This window comes from Cataglyphis hispanica, chromosome 7 (genome assembly GCF_021464435.1).
Source record: "Cataglyphis hispanica isolate Lineage 1 chromosome 7, ULB_Chis1_1.0, whole genome shotgun sequence".
Lineage (NCBI taxonomy): Eukaryota > Metazoa > Arthropoda > Insecta > Hymenoptera > Formicidae > Cataglyphis > Cataglyphis hispanica.
The window spans coordinates 3344761-3364619 of NC_065960.1; the positions used below are offsets into that span (position 1 = coordinate 3344761).

General features: G+C 30.9%; 4 protein-coding genes across 14 annotated transcripts; 2 read left to right on the plus strand and 2 right to left on the minus strand.

Annotated features, from left to right (window-relative positions):
* Window positions 1-3484: 3484 nt before the first annotated feature.
* Window positions 3485-4691, plus strand: LOC126850750 (ubiquitin-60S ribosomal protein L40). Its single transcript, XM_050594040.1, has 3 exons — window positions 3485-3619; window positions 4046-4245; window positions 4406-4691. Exons 2-3 carry the CDS (start codon window positions 4056-4058, stop codon window positions 4600-4602), a joined length of 387 nt encoding a protein of 128 aa, XP_050449997.1. The 5' UTR covers window positions 3485-3619; window positions 4046-4055; the 3' UTR covers window positions 4603-4691.
* A 115-nt stretch (window positions 4692-4806) lies between these two features.
* LOC126850736 (polyphosphoinositide phosphatase) lies at window positions 4807-10286 on the minus strand. 4 transcript variants are annotated; one of them, XM_050594020.1, is made up of 14 exons: window positions 10046-10286; window positions 9729-9954; window positions 9153-9317; window positions 8026-8404; window positions 7624-7870; window positions 7340-7535; window positions 7059-7257; window positions 6397-6978; window positions 6201-6313; window positions 5841-6081; window positions 5537-5752; window positions 5285-5464; window positions 5058-5226; window positions 4807-4998 (listed from the first exon to the last, which is right to left on the minus strand). In XM_050594020.1, the coding sequence occupies exons 1-14, from the start codon at window positions 10127-10129 to the stop codon at window positions 4903-4905; spliced, it is 3093 nt and encodes a 1030-aa protein (XP_050449977.1). In that variant the 5' UTR covers window positions 10130-10286; the 3' UTR covers window positions 4807-4902. The 4 variants fall into 4 exon arrangements, with proteins under 4 accessions (XP_050449977.1, XP_050449976.1, XP_050449978.1 ...); XM_050594019.1 differs by having other exon boundaries at window positions 6397-6973; window positions 7054-7257; XM_050594021.1 differs by lacking the exon at window positions 9153-9317.
* A 249-nt stretch (window positions 10287-10535) lies between these two features.
* LOC126850751 (uncharacterized) lies at window positions 10536-11778 on the minus strand. 2 transcript variants are annotated; one of them, XM_050594042.1, is made up of 3 exons: window positions 11611-11778; window positions 10880-11014; window positions 10536-10799 (listed from the first exon to the last, which is right to left on the minus strand). In XM_050594042.1, the coding sequence occupies exons 1-3, from the start codon at window positions 11683-11685 to the stop codon at window positions 10662-10664; spliced, it is 348 nt and encodes a 115-aa protein (XP_050449999.1). In that variant the 5' UTR covers window positions 11686-11778; the 3' UTR covers window positions 10536-10661. The 2 variants fall into 2 exon arrangements, with proteins under 2 accessions (XP_050449999.1, XP_050449998.1); XM_050594041.1 differs by having other exon boundaries at window positions 10880-11032; window positions 11611-11775.
* A 770-nt stretch (window positions 11779-12548) lies between these two features.
* Window positions 12549-19819, plus strand: LOC126850733 (uncharacterized). Of its 7 annotated transcripts, none has more exons than XM_050593994.1 (7): window positions 12558-12640; window positions 12909-12952; window positions 13083-13209; window positions 13375-13499; window positions 14117-14346; window positions 14443-19048; window positions 19135-19819. In XM_050593994.1, the coding sequence occupies exons 4-7, from the start codon at window positions 13455-13457 to the stop codon at window positions 19147-19149; spliced, it is 4896 nt and encodes a 1631-aa protein (XP_050449951.1). In that variant the 5' UTR covers window positions 12558-12640; window positions 12909-12952; window positions 13083-13209; window positions 13375-13454; the 3' UTR covers window positions 19150-19819. The 7 variants fall into 7 exon arrangements, with proteins under 7 accessions (XP_050449948.1, XP_050449951.1, XP_050449947.1 ...); XM_050593993.1 differs by having other exon boundaries at window positions 12626-12682; window positions 12909-13008; window positions 13083-13214; XM_050593992.1 differs by having other exon boundaries at window positions 12626-12682; window positions 12909-13008.
* Window positions 19820-19859: the final 40 nt, after the last annotated feature.

The window sequence follows — 19859 nt, forward strand, 5'->3', positions numbered from 1 at the left end:
AAAACGAACGCGCGGAAAAAGAGTACCAGTGGTATAACGCGCTGCACACAGAGGCATGGTGCATGGCGCCCTCGGTTATGAAACTTTCATATCCGAGACCGTATGCTCACCGGTAACGCAGAGTTAAAGGCAACGTAGAGATCCTGGGAAGGTCGAAAGGCACGGTTTATCTGTCCTTAGAGAGCGATGTGGGCTTCCTTTTAGATTACGAGTACTTTACGTATTGTACGTATATACCGGACGATTGTAAAGTTTCGTAAAGCCTCCCGCGAAACATATATCTACTTTTTTATGTATGTATAAAGACGCGTATCTCTTATCGTAATGCACTAGAGTGATATTCGGTGAAAATGTTTCGATTAACAACGAATAAATGACAGAAAAAGAAATTATTCTCGATATTATTCTCTCGTCTGCTAGGTTTGCTGTCTTAAGTTGAAATTCTTTATTGCGCACATCTTTATTGTATACATTCACCTATAAATCCTCACAATATAAATCCTCATTTTTTGAAAAAGATTCCTAACACGCTATTTCATCTACCGGCGGGCTAAAATACCCCCAGCCAAATACAACGAATAAGAAAGGGATGAGAGAACGAACAACAACATTACGACAACTCTCGAGAATAACAGCACGTTGTCCGCAGTTGAAATCCTCTTTCCTTTAGAGGGAAGAGTAAATATACTGTGGAGCTTGTACGATAGTTTCGTAAATAAAGGGTAACCACGTGCATCATGAGCATAATGCGATTCTCGATCATATTAACATTTCTGCGGATTTACTAGTATTTGATTTTATAAATGTCTTTTTTTCAATAACTTCTGCGATAAGATTTTTTAAGAATTAGGTAGAAAGTTTTATCATCCCAGATTTGACGTGTAAAAATAAAAATAATATATTTTTGTGGACAGTATGTATCGAAGCATTAACGCACACAAATAATTAATTGTAATAAGATTTTTTTTCGAGTAGGTGATAACGATTATTTAAGTGAAAGATGTGCCGCGAGGTAGCCCGTATATATTACGCAAAGTTTATCACGGGTCATACTAAAATGAACGTGCCAGCTACACGTGTCGGGTTAACCATTAATTCAGGCTTACTCATACACAATTCAAATGCAGCCCGAAACCATAGCGATACGAGCTCGCCGTCCTCTAATTTAAGCCACATCACAAGAGCAGCGTACGTTGATTAGCCTAGGCAAATGATTGGTGATACGTACGCCCGGTCGGCTATCTCGTCGGTAAGCATAGCTTATTTACACAAGGAGTATGATACTCAGCGTTTGCATTCAGTAGTAAGAAACTACAGATCCCATTACACGAGTATAATACATAAGTCGCTACATAAATACATTGATCCGAGATTTAAAGAACGTATCTCTAACCGCGTGCCCTACTCGCGTGTCTTACTCGCGTTTATAGTATTCTAATAATATATAAATTAACAATGTTAAAAGAAAAGTTTTCTTTTTATTTTTTATTACTTTATGACATATCGAAATCAAATATATATATAATAATATCAAATATATATAATAATTATCTTGAATTGCTATTAAATAAAATTATTAAGTTGAGAAATTAATATTTGTTTCCGATTAGTAGTAAAAATAAAATTCTCTTGAAATTCATGTACTTACCGAGTATTGAGGAAGCGGAATTCTACTCTCCATCGATTTCTCCTTTCAGTACGGACGCGGGCTATTCTTACTCTGATATATCTATCGGATTACAATCTGCTACCTCTTCGCAATTGCAGCGAGTCCATGAAGGAATGAAGAGAAATCCAGTTAGCGTACACTTTGCACCCATGACACCGGTAATTTGATTAGCGCCAAATCTCCGTCGAATGATCCAATTAATAGATTTACCAAGCCGGTTATATATCACTGAAAATGATAAAAGAGAAAATTAATTAAAATTAAAAAAGATAGAAATAAAATACATATATATATATATATATATATATATATATATATATATATATATATGATCTGGCGATGGAAAAAGAGCGAATTATACGCCCCAATAAATATTGCGAGCGCAACTACGGTAGATTGATCGTCGGTCGTCAACAATTTCATGATCTTCTATTGTACGACGAAATTTATAGGGCATTTTTCGCATTTTCGCCTTCCCTACTTATGTGTTTTCTCTTATCTATTCCCTAGCGTGAAACGCGGTGACTTAGGTGATATAAAAGAAATGGGCAATCGAAGGAAACATTCAAGGAGACAGAGAATCGTAAAGCTATTTCGTCGGAGTATCGCGAAGCACATTCAAGTTTATGGAATAGTATATCCGGTGGACGCATATGAACGGAAGAAAGCGGAGAAATGGTTGTGCGCTATGAAACATAGCTGAATTAAGAAGGAATTGAAAAGAATTCATTTTGCGAAATTGAATATCCAATCTTTATTTAATCTCTCGCAGAGAACCTTAGTTTATTTATCTTAAACAGAATAAAATATTTATTTCTTTTAATCAAGTTGCGAATTAAAAGCTTAAGATGGCGAAAGAAATTTTAATAATGTTAAAATTAATTACTGATTTAAAACAAAAAAAGGAATTATTTTTCGCAATAACAAGCTTGAGGAGCGAGTGGTATTAACGATTTATGTTTTTGTAATAATCACAGATCTTACGCTTGCAGTTGAAATCTCGGCGACATAGTAAATCGTGTATAATCGCGAGATCTTCCTATTCTCCACATAGGTGAGCATCTAGGTTACAGTGTAAAGTTTAACTACTGAAATTTGCATATCGCTCGAGCGGGTCCAAAACGCAGAGACCTTGCCTGGGAAGCAGCATACATACGCATACAAATGAGCGCGTACATGTATATCTCGCTCAAATGCGAGATTTTTTTTCTTTTCAATACTAGATATTTTTAAAACTTAAACATACCTGGCGATATGATGATATACCCATTACGCTTTCGACGCACTTTTCAGAATATACGAAAGAGGATTGCGATCGATCACGGACGCGATACACGAAATGGGGAGCGCGATATTATAATATAACGGCAAGTTCACGCCATTTAACCGTCGCAACGAACGCCTTTGACACTTTATGAGATTTACGACATTTATACCACTCGCGGTAATTCTGCGCGCGCGAGAAACACGATATTCCAATATGATTTTGCAATCCGATGCGACGCGTTCTCCACGAAAACTATATTAATTTTCGAGAATATGCAAAGATTTTGATCGACTATGAACGCAATACGTGAAACGCGCAATATTAACAACGGCAAGTTGTCGCGATGTATAAACCGTTGAAACGAACGCGTGCGATATATACTTTACAAGACTTATGACATTTATGACACCCGCGATAATTCTGCGCGCGCGAAAAAACACTTTTAGATAATAACGATCGCAAGAAATATTGGACGATATTCGATTATGATTTTGCAATTCAGTGCGACGCGTTCCCGACGAGAACTGTATCGATAATGCGATTCTCGAAGTATCGAAACTCGAAGCGTAGACAAGATGGCGCACGAGATGGACGTCACTTCCGCAATACTGGGCGGCAGTGACGGCACAGCCATTACTAGATCTTTTGTAGGTTGGGTTAAGTAGCAGCACGTTGTCGGAACAGTAAGTGCGATGTATTATTAAGCATTTTTTTGTAATATGAACATTTCTCATTTTTCATTAAATCTTGTTGTAAATTTAGCAGTAACATCTCTCATTCTTTTATAAAATCCGAATAGTTAAACAAAAGTCGCGTGAGAAACAAATGCAATGCGATGTGTTAACATACGCAAATCATTTTTCGTTGTCAATGTTGAAAATTTTCTGGTTCTTCTAAATTTAGTGTTTATTTGTCACAGTCTTGTTTTCTCTCGTTATATTTTTGAATAGAAATTGCAAAACGAAACAAGTCTCGGTTACCTCGCAACATTTTCAAGTAAAAGAAGCTTTGCAATTATCAAACGATTATTGAAAGATTGTTCTTTGTATCATTAAAATCATATAATTGTCGTAACAAATTATGATTCTCTTGATTCTCTTACAATGTAGATAAGACAACATGCAGATTTTCGTGAAAACCCTCACTGGTAAGACCATCACTCTCGAGGTAGAAGCCTCTGATACCATCGAAAATGTGAAAGCCAAGATCCAGGATAAAGAGGGAATCCCGCCAGATCAGCAGCGGCTTATTTTTGCTGGCAAACAATTGGAAGATGGACGTACTCTCTCTGATTATAACATCCAAAAAGGTACTAATATACACAACTCTTAATAATTTACAGAACTTGAGATCATAAAAGTTAAAGTTTGTATATACGATTTAGATTATTTACCCTATATAACATTGCATTTTGAACCTTTCATTGAAATAGAAATAAATATTGAAATATGCAATAACTATTTTAATAGAATCCACTCTCCATCTTGTGCTTCGTCTCCGAGGAGGTGTAATTGAACCTACTTTGCGTATACTTGCACAGAAATATAACTGTGACAAAATGATCTGTCGCAAATGTTATGCTCGTCTTCATCCTAGAGCAACTAATTGTCGTAAGAAAAAGTGTGGTCATACAAATAACATCCGGCCAAAGAAGAAGTTGAAGTAAACTAAACACTCAAGTTCCATTTCCATATTATGGAAGTGGAAATATATATTTCTTATACTGGTATCAATAAATTTTGACTGGTAAACGGATATTTTGTATTTTTTTCTCACGCATTTAATAAAATAATTATTTATGTCCATTCTTAAAATTCTTAAAATTCAAAATGCAATAGCAAATGTTAAGTAACCATAACATTGGCAATAATATTTTATTATGTAGAGAATATCTACTATATATTTTATTTCATATTTACAATATATATATACAATAAGTTTAATTTATTAAATGCTAAATTTGATTTTATCCAGAGCATGTTCCTTTCATAAGCAATTTATACTGAGTAGCATAGGTTTCATATAAATTTATATCATTTGAATTTGGTATTGAACCACCTGACTGTAAGAATATTTATGGTTACAATATTATATTATGTACATCATAGTTTTTTTACATACCGTGGCTCTTTTCACATATTGTTTATATATATTTATACTGGCATTTTTAACACCAGGTAATGTAATAACAGTAGACATAGATTCAGGAAAGGATGCTTGTTGAATTAATTTTGAACGCAATTTATTATTATCTGTGGTATATGTTGCATTGCGTCCTATTAAAACAAATCTGAAAGAGGAAAAATATTGAGTAAAAATTTTATTTATAAGAATATTATTATTATTACCTTTTATAAAGAAGGATATCATTTCGTTTTGGATAATCTGGTTGTGTTCCATATACCTCTTTCATAGATGGGAACAATGATTCAAATGATATTAAATCTAAGCTATCTTTAGAAATAATTAATTGAGAATCATCCATTTGATGACTTTCATCTTCATCTGAACTTGAGTCCTCACTTGAACTATAATATATCCATATAATAATACTGACAAATTATGATTGCAATTAATTTTCAAAGAAATTTGATATATACCTTGCACTGGACGTTGTACTGCTTGTACTGCTTTGACCAGTCATAGATGGATTTTTCATATTTAAGTTTTTATTACCTGCTTCTTCTCTTCGTCTACCTGGTCGTACACGAACAGCAAATGGACTGTAGCAAGTAGTGAAATGCGGCATAAAATCTCTAATAGAGTGACTTATTTTATAAGCATATACCTCAGATAACAAGGACAATTCATATGGCCTAAAATATTTATATTGAACTTTTTAATTAAGAATAAATTGATAATATATAAGATGATATACATAGAAAATCACAAAATAAATAATACCTATGATAATCGTAATAAATGTCAATCATTTCCTCTGTTGAATTTTCCACTTGTATCATTTCTGAACAAGATTTAGTTATTTCATCAAATGCATAAGGAAGACATTTCAATACATTTTGATCCCACCATTGTGTCAAAAGCTTTGTTTTACGCGAGTAGCGACATGCAGGAGGATGATGAAGATAATAATCTGTCAAAAGCTCCCATATTGGAGGCTTGCCCTCTTCAGGTACAAATAATCCTATGTATATATATATATATATATATATATATATATATATATATATATATATATATATAAATTAAATAATTGTGGAATGTTTTACAAAGATCAGATACTACAGATATGTATTTACTTACCCAGAAATAAATTAATTGTATGCTGCTTTTCTTGATCACTAAATGTATTACTGTAATATCTACTTAAAGTTTGCATAATATCATTACCCTGACTTGTCCATGGAGCAGTTTTTCTGAAATAATAATAGTTTTGTGTGATTAACTTTATTTTATTTTTATATTTTCTACATGCTTACATATAATCATATTTATTTACCTATATGTTTTAATTCTGTGTACTAGTTGTGAGCCACCATATTGCAAGGCTAAAGTATCTCCATGATCCTCATATAATTCTTCTAACATCCTCACACAATCAGAATCAAATTCAAGTTTGGGAGATTCTAATACACCCAAAGCGCATAATTGAAATCCTAAGGCACATTTTCCTATTGCAAACTGAGCTGTGTTAGTTCGATCTAAACAGTCTACACAATTTGTTCTGATAATCCCAGTTTGTACAGTTCCTCTTCTAGCAAAACATTCTGCCACTTTATTCTCAATTTGATTTAACTCATTTAGTTTATTGACATCAGTATTTGAATTGGAACCATGTATAGAATTTGTTTGTCTGTTATAATCCATTTTAGTTAAAGAATTGATAGAGCTTTTAGTATCATTTAAATTAGATGATAAAGTCGAGTTTGAATTCGTCTTGTGAAGTTTCCTGATGCTATTATTTTGTGATGAGAAAAGATATCTCTGACTATAGTAAGGATTCTGTGATTGGTAAATACTAGTCTTTAACACAGCATTATAAGCAATATTTGCCAAACGTCCCATAACATTCACTTCTTTTCTGCAAAGAAAAAAAGGAAATTATAATAATAGGATTATATTGTCATTTTCTGAATTTTCAAGTTATAAATTAAACCTTGCCTTTTATTCATACGCGCCATATCAAAACTTATATATTGGATATGATGCTCTGGAGGTAAAAATTGATTTAAATATTTTACAGCCACACTTAACTCTTCGCTTAATGTACTTTCGTGTTTTTTTTTCTCTCGTTTTTTAACTAGATTTAACAATATTATTGGTGATCCATATCTTTTTAACAGTTTATTGAAATGTGCTCCTAAAATAATTTTAAATATATAAAAACAATAATCTCTCATATACATGAAAAAACAAATTTCTTGATTTTTATATATTAATACCTGCTGTTTCTACATAAGGATCGGACAAATCACAAATTATAGTCGGTTTTGGTACCATTTTACTAACATCTTGACTCCAATGAGCAGGCACTGATCCACGCATTTGTACAAAAGAACTGAAACGTCCTTTACTTAAAGAACTCACACCAGAATCATGGACGATTTGTTCCGTTTCTACTTCGTTCGCGACATCTCCCTATATTCATATAATCGTTTATTGGTTTAGTTTATTAACACACAAATATTTATGAAAAAAGCATACCATAATACATTTGTGCACTTACATCAAAATTTGCACCACGTTTCAAAAAACGTGTCCCTGCATATTTGTTACTTCTTCTGGCAATAACAGTAACATACATAGATCTCCCAAAAATGCTCACATTTGATTGACCAATAAAGCCATGTATTACATACAATATCCAGTCAGGATGCAAATCTTTTTCTACAGGCTTTAACAGATGCGAATTCCATACAAAGCGACGATGTGGATTACTCCGAATACCATAATCCATATATTTCTCACTTTTACTATAATCATGTTTCATATCATTATTGGTCATATGTCCTTAATATGTATTGTACTTAAATAAAATATTCAATTATTTTCTTTGATTAAGTTATGTATATAAAGAAACAAAAGTTTTACATCAAAGTTTCATAAAGTTTCAAAGTGCATAATATACCATTCAGTCTGCCAATCTTTCCTAAATGCCCACATATTAAAAAAATCTTCAGAGTTCTCCAATTCTTCAGAGTCCTTTTGCCTAATAGGAATATCAGTGGGAATATCAGATTTAATATGCATTGGTGGTGCCATATTACTTTGAAAAGTATGCGATATGTCATATGAGTAACTGAAGTAAAAGTTACTACTGAGATCGATACTTTGAAACATCTTTACATATCTCTGTTCGTCTGGATGGAACACTCGTACAATATCATTTGGTATATATATCATTGATGTATCTTCTATCTTATATATCGTATGATGACCAATAACTGCAACTCGGCGACGTTTCGTAACCAAGATTATATAATATCCCTCCAAGAAACGTACAAAACCTAGATATTAAATATTTTTTTTTCTAAAACATGTTTTTCTATTTTATCATTATAATTACTCTTACTAATTATTTTAGATGACTCTTACTAATTATATTATTTTATGGCTACACTTTATATTTTTATTATATATTGCTAATTATCTCAGTTTTTCAAAAAGGAATTGTATACTATTAAGCTTTTTACTAATAATCTATTACACTAATTTATATATAATAATTATATATATATATATATATATATATATATTATATATATATATATATATAGTCAGAATCATAAGCACACATTATATACAAATATAATATCCAATATGGTGTGATATCAGTGCATTCAGCTTAATTACTCGCCTACGAGAAATACCATAAATACATAAATAAATAGCACATCATGCATAAGAAAGTATTATGTATAGACCAAGATATCAGATTAAGAATATTGTTTATTTAGTCTGCAAATCATATAGTGCTTATTCTATTCTAGCTGGTTGCATTAAATATCAATATATTAACTATATAACTCTATATTGTACTATCTAATATAAGCATATTCTCTCAAAACTAATATCTAAGATATTTCGTGAATATAATTTCACCGATTATTTTCATGCTTAACAATTTGTAATAATACATTGATACATTAATAAGTAATTTGTATACCGTTGTATTCCCATCGCTAATTCTCTCTACAACAAAGCTATTCTTTAATTTTCTTTGGCTTTGTCAATACAAAGCTTATTATGCCTTACCAAGAAGAGCTAAAGCTCGTACTAGCCTGGGGAAAGTATCTCTCTGCCACATATTCTTCCAGGTGAATTTAGTTTGTGTCGGTTTATGCAGTGGCTTATGTAATTCTTGTGGCTCAGGCTCCTCTGATTTACTCGAACTAGATGCAGGATCTTTACTATCTTTGCCTTTATTAGCAAGCAAATGTAAGTAAACTAAATTTTGTATGATGTGCAATTAATAATAACTTCCAATAAGATGCTTTTAGTGTCTGATATAGGAATATAAATAGCATTAGTAATAGTATGTATATGTGTTGTGGTAGAGCAGTTAAATATCATACCGCTAATGAAGAAGCATAAAGCATCATACTGAGGAGCCTAAGTTTCAACATGTTTGCATCAATAATATAGAATAATGGAGGAAAAAAGAGTACAAAAAAGAAAGTGCATATGCCATAAATACAAGATAAATGTTTGAATTTCAAAATGTGTATTAAAACTATATAAATTAATACATTTAATACACATATATATAGAAGTTTATATACGTGCAATTATTAATTGTATGTTTAGAAAGAAAATGCTTAATGATCTTACCGACAATTCCAAAAGCAGATACAACACGTGCAACACCGCCAACATTGTTGCGTTGTCCTGTTCGTGTTCTATTACCCATATCTATCATGTTGACCAAATCTTTTATTTCATCCTGAGTGTATTCTCTCTTATCATCCACTACAATCAATTCTCTAGATTCCATTCTGTCAATTTTCAAGACTCGGAAACGCGTTAATATATTGTTTGATCCCATTAGATAAAATCGCTACAAAATATAAAAACACAAATGTAAATTATGATTTTGTATAATTAAATTGAAAAAAAAAATATAAATATATATATTGTTTGGAACTTACGGATTTTGTCTCGTAAAGAGCAATTTTCTGTATGGAGGAAATAATTGGATGAAATACTACAATTGGTTTGCCTTGTTCCTCCATGATAATGTAGTATTTATGATGATTTTATGAGAAATTTTTGAAAAATTTCTTAATTTCAACAATTTATCCCATTTTATTTTTGCTTCAAGTAAATGATTACCTATGAAAACTTAACCTGACTTAACCTTTCGATCGAATAGCAGACTTTATTTGTCAAGAGGGCGTTGCACAATGCATTTTTTCCAAGAGAAAAAAAGTTATATATAAAAGCTCCCAATAAAATTAGCAATCTTCAATATTATTTTACCATAATATAAAGTAAATTTGTTATGAACTAGTTTGTAAGATTTAGAACTTTTTTTATCATAATTTTTTGTACAAAATCTAAATTTAAAAGTTACAGATGAAGCTACACATTTGAAATTGGACATAAAGGAAATTTGGCATTAATTAAAAAATACATAAATCTTTTTAATTTGTTAATGTAATTCTATATAATTCTCTTCCAGCGCATTTGCAATGTTAATACAGAGAATTGTAATACCAGATAGTCTATGTATTTATTATCTACATAATATTCACTTATTCATATTCAAATAATATTCAAGCATTCTTTAGCAATAAACACCAGTGATTGTAGTGTACAAAGACCAAGGTATGCGACTGTAACTCCAAATAATATTTTGTCTTTCTTGCCACCTGCTAGGTATACAGGCTTGTCAATTACAGCCTATAAACAAAAGCAAATATTGAAGAAAATTTGTATTTAGAAATCACTTGTAGTTAAAAATAATTAACATATGCAATTACCTGAAAATGCTTGTACTTTGCCCACATTTTTGGATCAAGAGTAGGTGGTTTGTCAGTGCAATATCCTGACTTTGGCGTAACTGACACTGGTTTAGTTTTGATAGTGTCATAGATTATTACTGGTGGTTCTGTCCTCTGTAAAGGAATAGGAGACTGAAATATATAAACAATCTTTCACATATATTGAATAAAATTAGTAATATATTAAGATTAATCTCTTACACAATCCCCTGAATATGAATAAAGGTACGAACAGATAAATATAGAATATCATACACTATAGTATGACCGAGTATGACATATTAATCATTCTTCGATTTCAAAATAATAATGATTAAAAGATTGGCTTGTCTTAATCTATATTTTATCTGTTATACTAATCAACATCATAACGCATTATATTTATAATATAAATCTAGCACAATCTGTTACATAAAATGCAGGACTATATCCATACAAGAATATGGCCGAATGACTACTCTATACGTTCGATAATCAAACTTGATAATGAATTGACGATCAATTTTGAACGCTATCGTATTCAGAGAAAAAACAAAACACTTCTGATTCCATGGAAATAATACACTCTCGGAGAAATTCAAAATCACAAAGTGATATATGAAATGCAACTCATAATCCACCGGACAATTTGCATAAAAATATGTCAAAATTGTCATAATTTTTTTATACTGATTTTCGTCATACAACACATCACATGCATTTTCACTTACAAGAGGATAAAGCGGTTGAAAACTGGTAGACGGTTTTATTCTTCCAGTAAAGGAATTATATTGATAAAACGGCATTTTTGCAATTGCGCAACCGACGTTACCAACCTACGACATACGACTTTACTTTACCGTGTTTTTGAGAGACTACGAAGCTTTCAGCCATAGACTTTATTGTTACAAGTAATGTAACTTATATATGTGGCGATAATATGATTTCTTGAGGCGGAAAAATAAATGAATCAGGCGACAAGAAATGGACAATTTGAAAATGAAAGAAACACGGAAAAAATTTTAATTATAAATAGCTTGTATGGAATTTTTCATATAAAACGCTCATGTAAAATTTTTATTTGATAAATTGATTCTATTGGATAAAATTGAGTTTATTAAAGCGACAATAAAATAAATTTAATGAACGAGGAGCCATCCAGCTTTACATTGTATTGTGTCGAATGAAGAAATATGAAATATATGCGCACAGGACATGTATATAAAAGTGGGAGAAAAAAGTCAAAGTAATTTTAGCATTTTTATGCTAGATGGAGTTGTTTGTCCATTTCAATATTTTTATTACAATATTTGTCTTAAATAATATTTATATGACTTATATAAATATTAGATTATACACATTTATATTAATGACATATAATTATACATATAAACATAAAAGTTTTATTGTGTTTTATGTTGACAATCGTATAATATCACATGACATGATAACACTTTATATATGTATATGTTTTTACTAGAATACAATTTTACTTAAATTTTCACATTATTAAATAATCGCTCTAAGAAAAGTCTTTTATCTCTTTATTGTTACATATATTGAAAATAGTCAAAGCAGGAAGTGACGACAAAATCTATGATGTCATATGTTTTCACAAGCTTTTCGAAAGCTTACCGCAGCGCATTTTGAAGTGATACCGCAGCGCTGCCAGGACTGGCAGCGAATATCGGAATGCATCCACAGTTGCAAAATATATTCGAGTTTCCGATACTAGCGCACTCTGGCAGTGATTATTATGAGGTTAGACATGATTATAAGTTATTAAAAATATTGTGTGAGAAGGTATTAATTACACCTCAAAATAATAATTTCTATATAATGTAATTGTAAAATATAACAACATAGAAAGAGATTGTATCAGGATCAAATGTTAATGACTTTATCTTATTGTTGCACATATATATGAGTATGATTGTTTCATTTCTTTTTTTTGATTTTTCTTTTATTGAGCATTATTTGATATCATTATAATATAATATAGAATAATAAAATATCTATTTTGTTTCAGGCGAAATTTGACATCACAGTGACAAGAAGATTAGTATTATCAAAGTATGCTATTCTTTATAGTCGAGGAAAGAGAATAACGTTATACAGCTCTAGCATAAGTATTTTTGGTTGCATCTATATTTTCATTCAGGTATGCATTATTTTAAAGCTAATTGTTAGCTTTTTTTTACAGTTGATGCATGTGTTATCCATATATAAATAGTACAGAATATATATACACACATGAGATAAGTATATATATTATTTCTCCATTTTGTTTCAACATACATGGCATGTCATGCAATGGATACTACAAAAATGTAGGGTATATATGTTTGGAATAATTAAGTGCATATATATTCATATAAATGATATATAATACTTCTTAATATTTTAATTTGATTTATTAGAATATATGCATCCTAACTGTAACATCTTATATGATGAAACATACATCTATATAATATATTTTTATACATTTTCAGGCTCTCTGCATTGGAAGATCTTTCTGAATTGACATATTAAAAGAATGGCATACAATTTACAGTTACAGCTATAAAGTATCATGGAATCCTCAATGACTACATCTGTTTGCTCTGCAAAATCAATGGTATTTTATCTCATATTTTATCTTGCCAAATTACAACATAAAAATTCTCATAAAGCGCATCGTGGACAAAGTATATATTAAATATAGCTTAAAGAATGCTAAATCGTTCAGCATCGCAAATTGTTTCAATATCTCTCCGCCATGGCAGCTCTGTCATACAGGTATACTGTTTTACCGACTGAACTCGAGTAATACTCGAAGACACGTCATGGCTGAAAGATGCAGTTTTGTGATTTACAACAATGTTAATTTATTAAATTCTATATAATACAACAGATATGCCACAACAAATATCTATGGTGAAGTATCAAGTATATGCAAGAGACAAATTGGCTTTTAAACTTCATAAGAGGAAAATTTTATGTTCACTATACATTCATTGTGTTGATTACTAAATAAATAATGGATGTATTGCTTGTGTAGTATGCATATGAATGGAGCAAGTTTTATAGCATCTTATATAATTTGCGATAGTGTGAGAACATTGATTAAATTTCTACTGCCACATTTTACATTCATAAACAGACTTGTAAAAGCCTAGTTAATTATATTAATAAAAAAAGTAATGATTAATTTTATGTAACAATAAGATAATTTCATCAACAATTTGTTTTCAGATTGTTGGATCCAACTTACTTGATCCAAAATGTACTTACGATATTAGCCCAAAACTGCACAAGAATAGTAGAATTGAAAATAAAAAAGGATTATCATATCAAATAGCTGTAAAAGATGCTTTGTTTGGAAAGAAGTGTTTACCTTATATGCCAACAGAACCACCAGCATCCTTAAGTGAAGAGATTGTGGAATCTGATCCACTATATGTGTGTAAACACTGTAAAGATTGGTGAGTTTATATAATAGTTAAACTGTATAATTTTATTTTATAAATATTTTATTTTATAAATATTTTATTTTATAAATCCAATGCTTCATGTTTCAGTTTTCGCTTTCAAAGTAGCTTTGAAGATCATAACAAACGACGTAGTTGGATCTTAGGGTTTTTGTGTCGCAATTGTTTTATAACAATATGTACCCACATAACTAAAACAGGTTCTGCATGTTCTATATGCACAAAAAAAGACATTGATAAACGTTTTTATTTGCGAAGAAGAGGCTTACCTAGATATCAAAAGCCAGGCGTTACAAAAGTATTCTACAACCAATGCCAATTTTGGGAACATGTAAAAATGCATGGTTTAAGCGGAGTGGATATGGGTGACATAATATTAATGCCTTTATCTGCTAACATGTGTGAGAATGACTGGTTGCCCCAAGTTGAAATAATATGTGAAGCACTTATGGAACACTCATTTTTGTCACGTGTGCATATTATGGATTGGTTAAAAAAATATAACTTGGAAGATAAATGGTGGAAGTTAGTTAATGGTAAAAGTAATAATAATGTGATAAGTAAAATTGTTGAGGGTTACCAAGGCCGACAATTATTTAAGACCTTTGAAAAGTCAACAGTAAATGAATTTACAAATTTCAATTCTTCTGACAGTGTATATAGTATTAACAAAAGCTCTCTCAATATTGAATTTTCTGATGACAGTGTTAAAGACAACGATGCAAATAAGATTGCAGATAAAAATGTATCAGAAAATGAAGATAATCCTTGTATGCCAACTGATATTGCTTTTGTGGATTGCGGTCCTACTTCACAATATTTAGAACCAGAATCATCAGTGAGTTATGTACCCATAAGGCGGGTAAAAGTTATTAAAAAATCAGCACATAACAATAATAAAAGCTTGACTAATATGGTAAAAATAAATAATAAAAAAAAAATTGCAACTTGTAAAGATCTTCATCCACTGGAAACAAATATGACTAGAGAAAATACTACTGCTGTAAAAACAGACAAAAGTTCCAACAAAAAATTTGTCATTAGACAATCATCCAAAGACTGTGTGCAACAATATAGAATAGAGGAGCCATTTGGAAAAAAAGTTGAAGAAAACAGCATCAATCAGTTTATAGAAACTGATATTAATAAAATTCTGGATAATCCAGTTAAAATTCCAGTTTCTCGTAAGAAAGTTTTACCTAAAACTAATTCAAATCATTTGGAGCAAGATCTTCAAACATCAATTAAAAATAATAATTCTAAAATGCAAAATGGAAGTTCACAAAATGCAGATATTACATCAATAATTAGTCAACTTCCATCTCATCTTATTTCCAATAAAAAATTGGTTGTTATTGAACCGGATTCAAATAACGTAATTGCTTATGAGAAGAATGAGGTAACTGAAAAAAGATTAAACACATTGGTATTAGATAATAGTAATGTTACGGATACTAATATATCATCACAAAAGAAGATGTGTAATTCCATTAACATCAACAAACAAGAACAAATTCTGATAAAAAATGGAAAAAAATACTTTATTAAACATCAAAAATATGTTACAAAGGATACAAAAAACTCTTCTAATTTGCCAGTTGTGAATAGCACAACGAAAACTATAAAACAGCTGGCATCTGAGCACATGTCAATGTCAAAATCTACTAATCCTAGTATGGCTGAGAATATTGATATGGAACAAATAGCTTCGGTTTCTAATGATATTTCTACATCTTCTTTTACTAATCTTTGTTTAACACCTTCACCATCCCCTTCTGAATCATCCAGCAATTCTGGCTGGATATACGAATCATATATTACAAAAAATATGCACAAAAGATTAAAGATTGCACTTCCGCAATTAACCACAGTACAATCCTCTTCTAATACAATCAAAGAAAAGAAATATTTATTTGAAACAATATCACTTACCGAGAAAAATGAAAATGTTTATATGAATATAAAAATAGTAGACCGTATTTCAAAAGAAGGCTTTCGAGATACGTTTGAAGTGATACCAAAATATAGAGAGCAAATGATTGATGAATTTCACCAGTTAAATAGTTTTGAATTGAAAGAACGGATTAATCATCTAAAACTTGTTAGTGAAGAAATGAGAAAAGTTTTGGATTTTTTATCGAGCAATGTCCTTTGGGAAAAATCCAGATCCATCAATACTCTCCAACATATATTAGAAAAATGCCTTCACAACAGTAATCAAGATGTGACAGATATGAAAAACGATGATGTGATATTAGATGAATGGGAATCAGAAATATCGAAAAAGCAATATCCAAGTAAATGTTCATTATGTAATAAGATTGTGAAACCTATGTCATATATTCCTGGATTTTCGAGATTACCTAAGGACGATAATATATATTGTTCTTGTTATAAACTTGTTTGTCACGAGTGTCTATCTTACCAAGATAATCTTTCACAGTTTATTGCGCATCAAAACTATCACAAGAATTGCGAGCCTTACGTTTGTCCAAACTGCCAATCCAAATTCACTTCTGTCAGATCTTTAGAAGTTCACACATGGACTGTTTGTTTTCATACTTTGAAAAAATTTATTCTTTCTTGTAAAATTTGCGAAATAGATGGTTTTAGGGATATGGAATCGATTACCAGACATATTGCTATCATGCACAGCACCAAAAAGATCGCTTGTGAAGTATGTAGTAAGGTACTTTCTTCATATAGTGAATATGTAAAACATTCCACAGAGACACATGTGTCTGTGCGGAGTCGAAATCCGATACGATTGGTGAAATGCAGATTAGGTAATGTAATCATACGTTTTGAGAATTTAATGTGGTATACGGAGATGCATCCTGCGATTCGAAAATTAATATGGTTTAAATGTCCCTTTTGCTCGTTGATAACAGTAGAAAATAAATATACGACTGCGATTTTAAATGATCATTTACGAAATAAGCATTTGAATCGCTTATCGGAGATTCTTAGTAAAGAAGCATTGATCGATATTCTTTGGACACCTTCTTTGAAAACTGATGTAAATAATGATGTAGATGTTTCGGAAAATCTTATAGATACGTTTTCGAACGAAGCAGCGAAACATACTATAATACCTAGAATCGTGAATGCTCGAACTATCTCTTCAGAAATATTCGAACATGGTACAGAAGACGAAATATCTCTTTGGAAATATAATGATTCGGACGTGGCATGGTCTAGAAGAGAAATAAAGCCATCAACAATAGAAAATGTTAATGATGAGCAAAAAATAAGTTCATTGCCAAAAATTCTCAATGTTAAATCAATAAGCAATTTAAAGTCATCCAAATCTAAGAAAACTTCAATCGAAGCAAAAGAGAAATCTAATTCTCAATCTTCTCAAGCTGAAATAGTTATAGATGAGAAAGATGATCCATTAGCAGTCGAAGATGCGAAAGAAATGGAATTAGATGATAGTAAGTCCGACAATAAGAAAGAAATAGAAAAGACAAAAGAGCCTGAAAAAACCAACAACGAATTGATTGTATCAACAGACACACATAATGTCCGTGTAATCTCGTCGACTGAATCATGCAGAAGAATTTTAGATTCTGAGTTTATGTCTAAAAAAAGCATAGATGGTCATATAAAGGTAATTGATATTAGAAAAATATGTAAACCGAATATAGAGTCATTTGTTACTACTGAACCGAATAATACACTAATAGAAGATGAAAACATGACATGTATTTTGCAACCTCCTCCACTTGCCAAGATTCCGCAACATTTATTTAAGTCTGTGAAAATTTACGAACCAGATAATGATTCAAAGAATGTTGCGAAGACGAAAAAATTTCTCCCTCGAAAAGCAGATAACAAAACAATAGGGCGTATCGCTATACACGGAACAAGAGATGCGCAAGAGATAAATGTCGATTATCTGTGCCATTTATGCGGTGAACAGATTAATACTTCTAGATCCGTGGTGCAGACACACTTTCGTGAAAAGCATTCGCATGAATGCAGATTGGCGATAATCACTCCACAGTTAATGCGGGTATCACCTGATTTTATTAATGGCGGTTACAAGCAATTTATCAATAGCAGAAAACGAAAAGCGGATAGCGCTTTACTCGTGTCCAAAAGGAAACGTCGTTGGACTACGAAGAAACATACAGAAACGAAGGATACGAGTGCGCCTATAGGATTATGCGTGGAACAAGAGACAGCAGAGGACGGCGAAGGAAATTTTAAGTGTAAGAAATGCGATCAACGATGTACCGACATGTCTAATCTGAGAGAGCACATCGCTGCTAATCATCGACTAAAAGGTCGTTACCTGATATGTCTGGAATGCGGCGAGAATTTTGTGGTCGCGCCTAGCTTGCAGATGCATCTCAAAGCTTTCCACGGAATAGAGAATCCTATCAATTATATGAATCAAAACCCTTCTTATGCTCTTGGTATCGATGACGACTCAGAAGCGGAAAGAAAAATGACAGTGGCTAATCAGTGCTACGTCTGTATGGCAGTTTTCGAAGATAAGGCTGCAGTAGACAAACATTTGAGAGTGCATGGTATGGCTTTTTTAAATCGTAAGAGAATAGAAGCGAGAAATGCCCTTAAAAGCCCTGAAAAGAAGACTAATATGGAGGAAGAAAATGTTGTTAAAGGCAATCCAAAAGAGACAATGAAACTGGATAAGCCAGCAGAAATAATTCTAGAAAAAATTAACGTAAGTAATGTATTTATATAACTTGAATTTATTATACATGTTGAGAAAGTAGCAATATCAATTTAACGAATGTTGATTTTTTTCAGATTGCAATAGAGTAAGTGATAAAAAATATAAAGAAAAACAATGCTGTACTATAACGAATTCATTAATTTTATTTCTGTGTATATTTGAACGCTCAATTCTTTATTGTTATTATGTAATATTATATTAGTAAATTGGAAATTTTTCACACATACCCATCACACACCATATGCATGCACACACACATACTCACACACACGTATTGTAAAATATTACTTTCTTGTATAATATCCAGGCAAATTATTAGAAAATGATCAATTTTGGTATTGGACTTTTTAATCGTAGAAATAAAAAAATTTTATTATATACTATATATATCTATGCACACTATGTGAAATATTTTGTTAATTTAACCTTTTTCATAATGTATATGTAAATGTATTTATTTATATATTTATTATATGGAATTTTAATTTGATGGAATTATAATTTCTATTGTTTGTTATAAACTTTTATTTATTTTCTCTGAACAAAATGGATATTAACTCCAAAAGTGAAGTTATTATAAAACATATATAAACATTATTTTCATAAAAATTCGCGAAAGATATATGGATTTATTGCAGATATAAGATAATGTATATAATTATCTATTCTCTATAGAAATTAATGTTTTTTTGTACTATAATAGCTTTTAGTCATATAATTTCATTTACGATGTATGAGAATAAAAAAATTTTTTATTAATTGAATGAGAATTCATGTAAATCTGTCACATTAATCATTT

Coding starts and splice junctions, on each gene's coding strand:
- LOC126850733 (XM_050593989.1), top strand. CDS start 13,906: ATGTATTGCTTGTGTAGTATGCATATGAATGGAGCAAGTTTTATAGCA. Junction 13,975..14,116: donor CTTATATAATTTGCGATAGT/GTGAGAACATTG, acceptor ATTTGTTTTCAG/ATTGTTGGATCCAACTTACT. Junction 14,347..14,442: donor TGTAAACACTGTAAAGATTG/GTGAGTTTATAT, acceptor TTCATGTTTCAG/TTTTCGCTTTCAAAGTAGCT.
- LOC126850736 (XM_050594020.1), bottom strand. CDS start 10,129: ATGGAGGAACAAGGCAAACCAATTGTAGTATTTCATCCAATTATTTCC. Junction 9,955..10,045: donor CTCTTTACGAGACAAAATCC/GTAAGTTCCAAA, acceptor TATATTTTGTAG/CGATTTTATCTAATGGGATC. Junction 4,999..5,057: donor AATATGTGAAAAGAGCCACG/GTATGTAAAAAA, acceptor ATATTCTTACAG/TCAGGTGGTTCAATACCAAA.
- LOC126850751 (XM_050594041.1), bottom strand. CDS start 11,685: ATGCCGTTTTATCAATATAATTCCTTTACTGGAAGAATAAAACCGTCT. Junction 11,033..11,610: donor TTCAACCGCTTTATCCTCTT/GTAAGTGAAAAT, acceptor TATATATTTCAG/TCTCCTATTCCTTTACAGAG. Junction 10,800..10,879: donor CAAAGTACAAGCATTTTCAG/GTAATTGCATAT, acceptor TTTTGTTTATAG/GCTGTAATTGACAAGCCTGT.
- LOC126850750 (XM_050594040.1), top strand. CDS start 4,056: ATGCAGATTTTCGTGAAAACCCTCACTGGTAAGACCATCACTCTCGAG. Junction 4,246..4,405: donor TGATTATAACATCCAAAAAG/GTACTAATATAC, acceptor CTATTTTAATAG/AATCCACTCTCCATCTTGTG.